The sequence below is a fragment of the Quercus suber genome, unplaced genomic scaffold (genome assembly GCF_002906115.3).
Source record: "Quercus suber isolate HL8 unplaced genomic scaffold, Cork oak 2.0 scaffold_89, whole genome shotgun sequence".
NCBI lineage: Eukaryota > Viridiplantae > Streptophyta > Magnoliopsida > Fagales > Fagaceae > Quercus > Quercus suber.
The window spans coordinates 728,090-736,101 of record NW_027069554.1 but is presented as its reverse complement, the minus strand read 5'-3'; the positions used below and the strand labels follow the sequence as shown (position 1 = coordinate 736,101).

Sequence of the window (8,012 nt, the reverse complement as noted above, 5' to 3'; positions counted from 1 at the left end):
TGGCAAGAGTATTTCTGGATGTGCAATTCAACAAATACCAATACCCTATGGTTAAGCAGATCCAATAGTTCAAGCCTCATTTCCAATCCTTGGTCTTTTCCCTCTCCGAATTTTTGAGAAGAGGACTTTCAATGGTTGGATCTCAGATGCCAAGATAGGCCTTTTCTACAAACTCACAAACTTGTGAGAAGGCTCATTAGTACTGCTATTATTATGTTGCTATTTTTCAATATTACTGAATCAGTATGGAGATCATGATATGGTTCAATCTATCTTACCTTGACTAGCTAGTGAAGCTATAACAGCAATCCGCTCTATTATTGGACAATCAATATGAAAAAAAGAGCGACAAATGGCCCATCCTATGCTATATAAAGTTGTTCTAAACTTCCAAAAAGTGAGAAATGGCTACATGAATCCTCTCTGGTGAAACTGCCCTATTTGTGGGTAAGATCGACAAATTTTAGAATTCATGATCATCACTAAGTAGACAAGCGTGAAAATTTTATTGGTACAACAGAATAAGCCAATAGCTGATGGTACATTTAGAAATTGAAATGAAATAGATGTAATGAAGAAACTAGTTTCAGCTGCAATAAGAGCCACCAGACAGATTCCTTCTTATGTATTTCTTGCCAAAGTATCTCTAATAAGTTGCTTTGGTGCTGCAAGGAAGATTGAGCCAAAAATCATAAGAAAATGAAAGAGAAAAGTGAGGATGTATAGAAATTAGAAGTTTTATACAGGAACTCCTAGGTTTGTTAATGTTGTTGGATCATCTTACCTGGCAGACCAGTGAACTTTTCAAATTGTACAAATGCTTGGTTAATGAACATTTCTGTCCCATAAACAATAGTGGCTCCAGACTCTTCAGCTTCTCTTAAGAGTCTGGTTAGTTTCGGTGTGTAGATGGCATCAAAAACCAAAGAATAGTGCTTCAGAGCATGCTGTCAAGACAAAGAAAGAAGAGATGTCAACTTATTTTGTCACAAGAAGATTAATTGTTAACGCATCATGATAAGTTAATGTTTTTTCCTATATGACATATGCTACAGAATTTCACCACATTTGCATACGTTATTCAGAGAAGTTAAATTTTAAATGAAACAAGAGTTATATAAGCAAATACTGCAGATTAAGCAAAAATTATTTTTTGGAGGAATAGCGAAACACATTACTTTATTGACAGCTGCGACCGCGAGAGAGAATTATTTCACAAAACAAGTCATATAGCTAAACAGTTGACTTCACCACATATACTCACTAATCTACTCAAAAAAGGAGAATCACAAGAAAAAATGATGGCTTTGTTGTAGTGAAAGTAGTTAAAATTCTTTTTACCATATGAATGTCTGTAGGCATTTTAAAAAAGAAACAAACTTATTGATTTGTATTTGGAGAGAATTGAATGGTAAAGAGTAAATGATTTCAGATTTCAACAGCCCATGTAAACTGAAAGGTCTTGTCTTTGACATGCCATTCAATGATGTATGAGTATGAAAAAACCAAAACATATATGGTGCTTCTTACAGGGAGAAAAGCTATCATCTTATATGACACTATTTCATTCCACACAACGATGGACTTGTGAAAAAAATGCATACAAAAAGAAATATGAAGCAATTAATTTTTACTTGAGGCAAGTGAAAATTTCCAACAAACATTCTCCAGCATTCAATTCAACAACAGAACACATAAAATGACAGTGACAGGGAGGCAAACCTTGGGTAATGGTGTGTTCTCAATTTTTGGTTTCATTCCAACAGATGTAGTATTTGCAAGAATCATCCCCTCCTCTGGATGGAAATTTTCTAATTCAGCGAGACTTATAGCTTCTCCTCCAACTTTACTGGCAAGTTGTTTGGCTTTGTCTAGAAGCCACAAGAAAACAAAAAAGTTCACCAAGTTAGCAAGTAGATTAAATCAATGCTCCTCTCAGAAGGCTAATACTAGTTGAATAATAAAAAATGATAAGTGTAGTCCCAAATAATACGCACTCTGGATGCCTTTTCCTTTGCAGTAGTGCAAGCATTTCTATGTATTTTAAAAATTAACTCACATAAAGAAATGACTCCAGTAATTTTCATGTCATTCATCCTTGTGCTTTTGAAGTTATTGATAGAAAGAGCAAAAAATATGAACAAACCCCACGCTGGAGGTTGGGGGGGGGGGGGGGGGGGGGGGGGTGTGCGGTGATTTTCCTTACTGGAAGCAATCTTCAACATCTTGGGTGAGTTTAAATGATTTTTCCACTATATATCATGTGAGCTTACTGTAACAAAACTAGTCATTGTTGTTTTGAAAGTTCAACTCTGATCTCACTTACTGTAACAGAACTAGTCACTTGTTGTTTTGAAAGTTCAACTCTGATCTCACTCCAAACGGTGATTTATGCTTTTGAAAGCTATAAAATACACATTAATAAAAGAATAAACCAAATGTTTAGCACATAATTAAAGATTCTCACCATATGAGCGATTGGCAACTACGACTCTCGCTCCCTTTTCTTTTCCACCAAAAGCAAGTGCCTTTCCAGCACCACCAGCTCCCATGACAACAAACAGTTTACCAGCCAATGGGGAACCAGATCCATTGCTTGCACCATTTGATGCTGCATATAAAAATTTGATATATTAAACTGATCCACCCAAAAAGTAAAATAGAGCATTGCATAGCTTGTAATATAATCTAAACCTCGAAGTCCTTCCTCGATAGCTGCAATGGCTCCAAGATAGTCAACATTGTAGCCCTTTAACTTCCCATCAGGTCTCCTGATCATGCAACTAATAGCTCCTATTTCCTGTAATACAAATCGAAAAATTAAAAAAGCTTGCATGACACTGAAAAGATGGTTCCAGACAAACTTAGATATCCTGATTCATGAGGGTATGGAAAACTGTACAGTTGCGATCATAACTAAAGACATAATTGGATACCTTGGCAATTGGATCTATCTCGTCACAGCAATTAAACCCAGCCTCCTTGTGAGGAATTGTATAACTGCATTTTAAATAAAAATTATTTACATTAACAAAGAGAACCAGACCAAACATATATATTATGCCATCTAGACCAGACATTGCAAGCTTATCTATCCTCTAACCATCATTTCTTATGTCAATGCTCTGCCTAGTTTACCATTATGGTAATTCAATATTTTTGGAGCTCCACTATTTTCCTTTAAAATGTTCCAGAGATTTACAGTGTTACATTTTTGTTGCTACTTGCATTGTCTTTAACTGTTTTACCAAATTAAGTCCACTTCCAAATTCATTTGAGTATAAAATGAAGTCAAAGACTAAGAACCTGCTCGTGAATACAAGAATGATAAATAAAAGATAGAAAATAAAAACAAGAAATTTATAGTTTGAAAAAAAGACAGCATTATTCTGAAGTTTCTAAAATGAGATTTTACCTGTATCCAACAAAATCAGGAGATGAGTAGGTGTTGAGAAAGTTTGCAACATTATCAACCAACAGAGGCAAATAAATTCCATTAAAGTTTACTGACTTGAATGCTCCATTGTACAGATGAGGACTTTTGCTGTGACCAATAGGATTCCCAATAACACCATGTACTTTGGTATCGGGCCCTATCTGTCTGAAATTGTATAAATCCAACAAATCTGTTACAGTTGGTTGCCCTGGAGCTGATATCACACCCGCCTCAATAGAACCAAAAGTGAGAAACCCACCAAATTTTGCACTAAGTATTCTTGACATCAAACCCTTCTCACCCATGACGATTCCGATCATTGGGACCTATAATGTCATTTGAAGTGTCATTCAGCAACGTAAGACTTCAAAAGACACAGATATGATAAATAACAAGAGAATTTACAATAAAAGAAACTTTTATGTGGGGCTTCCTCAAAGAGGGAGCCAAATCAGTAGTGGTGCTAAGAATTGAGAGGTTATTATTTTGCAGATAGTGCACATTGATTCTATCACATGCTCATCATGCAGTCTCATATGGTTTACTAGATATCAGCAGTTTACACATTTTGATAGATTGGACATAATTTACAAGTGACAGATTCCGAGATTTCAGGGACCAATAAAGAAGAGAAAAAATACTAAACAATACTAAAGCTCATGAAGGATGAATATAGTGTATAAGTTACTTACTTGAGAATGCACAAGAACTTGAAAGACACGTGCAGAGTCTACAATGTCTAAGGCAGTTGTTGCAACCTTCACTATGTCAGCTCCGGTAGATAGTATTTTTGCCACAAGATCGCCAATTTCTTCCACAGATGGAGTGTTTTGATAGTTGTGTGAAGAAACAATAATTTTTACCTTTTCAGGTTTCTTTCCTTGAATGGCATTGTAGAAATCATGAGCTACCTTCAATAGGAAAATTTAAATGTCTGAGTAACTTGTTCATGGGAATCACAAAGGAATATCTAGTTTGAGGAAAAAACCAATAGCTGTCTAAAGTTAAACATCATTATTGGCAGCTTGGAATATGGGTAGTTTACTAATGTATCTGAATCACATGTAATCATAATCACAAAAGGGAATACCCATATATCTTATATCATATAGATCATTGACTAAGGGCATAATACCAAAGAGAAGAAAGAAAACAATTTCAAAACATAGATGAGATAACAACCTTAAGCTCAACATCAACATAATCAGCTCCCAACTCCACGGCTACACGTAATGCATTTTGTCGCTGGCTTTCATCACCATCATACTGACCACCTTCCCATATTGGTCTAAAGGATGTATGATTCATGGTAAGTATTGTTAAAACAGAATGAAAAATATAGTGTAAGAAATTCTTTCTGAGTTAACACTTGACACGAGAAGAGAACTTGAAATGTTCCGATAAAGACTAAAGCAACAACTTACATCTTAAACAATGCTAGAAATATAACTTACAAGATTAGAGTAATAAAAAAGAACCATGATCTCTAATTAACAATATTATCATTAAAGATATTTAACTACTCAAAGGGTTTTCATGTAAAATTGTTTTGTTAATCATCAAGCAACACGAATGATGCATCACTATAACATGGCAATAGATGATGTTTATATTTGATAGAACAAATGGATGGAATTTAATGAAGTACTACTTTGAAACAGTGTGATCAGGCCTAGAAATGAAATTTCATTTTCTTTGCCCGCCACATGCCAAGACTGGACATATGGGTTATGAAGTGAAGGTCCAAAAATGGAGGATTGTGACAGAGGGCTAAATTACAAATCATACCCTCTAACTTCAATCTATTTTCTATTTGTTTCTTCATGTAGTTCCATCCCATCTCGCATTAGTTTTATATTTTTCACTTTGCAAAAAGATGTTATTTTGGTGGACTTAATGGTGTGAATTGGACGGAAGGAATACATTGGGAACAAATGGAAGTTAAAGAACTGAAATGAAAAAAAAAAATTTTGAAGGACTAAATTGAAAATATGCCAAAGTTAGAGGGTGTAATTTGTAATTTAACCACATAAAACGAATATATAATGCAACTTGCATGATAACATCGACAATCAAAAGTGTCCCCAAGAATCAAATAGAGGACCTTTCAGGGTGGTTCAGACAAAAAGGTCTTAATTCCATGTTGGTTAACCAATTGTGCCCCAAAAAAAGGTTTTAGCATTTTTTTTTTTTTTTGGAACCAAAGAAAGGTTTAAGCTAGTTGAAAATGTACGGGTTATGTATACAAGCTAACAGCATATACAGCAAGATGGCACAACAAGCAGCAAGCCTACATGAACAATATTCAACTTCAACAGATTAGACACATTTTTTATGAGCTATATATTCATTACCTGTAAGTGATAAGAGTGGGCAAAGGAGATTGCTTGATCAAGATTTCAAGATCCTGTCTTGGATTGAAATTCTTCAAGAAGTCAACTCGGACCTCAACGAGGTCAGCACCAAGTTCCTTCGCTTTACGCATCAGAAGCAGCATCTGATCAACTGTTTCCGCCATTACGGGCGCACATATTTGAGTGGAACTCCTTCGAATTCCACCTGAAATTTGAAGATCCGAGGTAGCCAACTACAAAAACACCAATTAAGACATGGAAAAATTTTACAAAATCATCATGTTGAATTTAATTATACAATTTATACACAATCACATACATATAAGAAATCAAATTGCCCAGTTTGGTAGCTGAACAAGTGGAAACTGAACATAAAATGAAACATTTGAAGCTTTGATTTTATATTCACTTTTCATTTCCTTGGTTTTCCCAGAAATTAAATTGAGAGAAACAAAGGAAATTAATCAAAATATTGAATCTTTCACTTTCAAACATTTGAGAAACTCAAAAAAAAATGAATGACCCATCAACTTTTTCCAGTCCTGATCACCAATTGACTTAGTACCAAAACAACGAGAACAATAAAACCCAAAACCCCATTTACATTTCCGTTCCAAATTGTCCACTTTCTTAGCAACCAAACAGAGAAATGGAAACATCGAAAGAGAGGTGTTACCGGAATACTGCTGAGAGTCATTGTGAGTGAGAGCTTGAGGTTTGAGCAGTGAAAGATTTTTTTGGTGGAAGTAATTGGAGAGAGAGACAGAGAGAGAAAGAGAGAGACTTTGTTTGGTGGGCGGGGTTAGGTGTATATTTATACAGGGGAAGGAAGAACTGTCAGCTATGAGTGACACCATCATGCTTCTCTTTGAGTACCTTTCTTTCTGTTATTAACTACTTTCTTTTTTTTTATAATCACGACCGTTAGCTGGTTTGGATTTGGGTTTTATTTTAGAAAACTACTACTCCCAAGTTTTTCATCACCATTTTTATGGTTTGATACAATGGTAACTGGTAAGTTGGGATTTTATTTATATATATATATATATATATATGTGATTGGGTAGTTACTCCAAGCGTAAACCATAGATTTATAATTGATTTAATGGTTAAAAAAATAATATTAAATATTAATTAACTTACATTTCATTCACTTAATTAATATCAATTTTGCTTCTCTTTTCTTGTTTATTATTTAAAACCTTTTACATATATTCTTTTTTTTTTTTTTTTTTGCCAACGACTTTACAAATATATTTGCAATACTTTTTTTTTTTTTTTTTGAGTTCGTACTACTTTTTTCTTTCTTTTAAGCCGGTCATACTTTTATAGTATTATCAATTGTGAATATATATCCTATCTCAATAAAAATAAATAAATGGCTAAGTATTGTTTAACGAGGTCTTAAATAATAAGTTTCTTCAATAATAATTAACACAAATGCTTTTTTTTTTTGAATGACTTTACAATTATATTTGCAATTCTCTCTTCTTCTTTTTTGGGTGTGCCCGAGTCTATAATACTCATGTCATTTTCTTTTTTTGGTTTCTGGATCCCAAGTTTATTGTTTGATTTTAGAAGTCAAATGCTTGAATAAGTTGATTTGGTGTAAATTTATAATTGAATTAACAGTTGTACCTGATCATATATATATATATATATTCAAATCTGATCAGTTGACAACGTTAACAATTAAAAATACTAATAATCTATTTATTGCTATATGATCTTTGGATAATTCAAATCCTATGTATATGTGTTTTTTATTTTATTTTAAATTCTTACAATATGAGGAAGAAAAATTCAAATCATAGGTTTAGGCTTAACAATTGACGTGATCACCCTCAAAAAAAAAAAAAAAAAACAATTGACGTGATGATTCACCCCCCCCCCCCCCCCCAAAAAAGTAACATGATGCTTACTTTATGGATAACTCAAAACTATATATATATACACACACACACACGGAATGGCTAAGTATTGTAAATATATTTGTAAAGTTATCGGCAAAAAAAAGAATATATGTAAAGGTTTTAAATAATAAATAAGGAGAGAGAAACAAAATTGCTATCAATTAAGTGAACATACACATGCTCAGAAGCTCTTCTATTTTTCGAGTAAAAGTTAATAATTTGTATATATTATAATTTAGAAATATATCTTTTTGTTTTTTCAACAAATAATAATGATAAACTTTAAAAATAAGCAGAAACTATAAATTA

General features: G+C 33.4%; 1 protein-coding gene across 1 annotated transcript; it reads right to left on the bottom strand.

Moving 5' to 3' along the window:
* Positions 1–334: 334 nt before the first annotated feature.
* Positions 335–6,601, bottom strand: LOC112030015 (bifunctional 3-dehydroquinate dehydratase/shikimate dehydrogenase, chloroplastic). The gene is made up of 11 exons (XM_024062700.2): positions 6,467–6,601; positions 5,791–6,023; positions 4,619–4,724; positions 4,129–4,347; positions 3,416–3,762; positions 2,937–3,000; positions 2,695–2,800; positions 2,468–2,611; positions 1,723–1,871; positions 785–947; positions 335–665 (listed from the first exon to the last, which is right to left on the bottom strand). The coding sequence occupies exons 1-11, from the start codon at positions 6,485–6,487 to the stop codon at positions 622–624; spliced, it is 1,596 nt and encodes a 531-aa protein (XP_023918468.2). The 5' UTR covers positions 6,488–6,601; the 3' UTR covers positions 335–621.
* Between the last annotated feature and the right edge of the window lie 1,411 nt (positions 6,602–8,012).

Bases quoted from the DNA above. Each gene is read 5' to 3' on its own strand.
- LOC112030015 (XM_024062700.2), bottom strand. From the start codon at position 6,487: ATGACTCTCAGCAGTATTCCG. The intron at 2,801-2,936 runs GTATCCAATTAT...TTTGTATTACAG, and splicing joins AGATAGATCCAATTGCCAAG to GAAATAGGAGCTATTAGTTG. The intron at 1,872-2,467 runs GTGAGAATCTTT...TGTGGCTTCTAG, and splicing joins AGTTGCCAATCGCTCATATG to ACAAAGCCAAACAACTTGCC.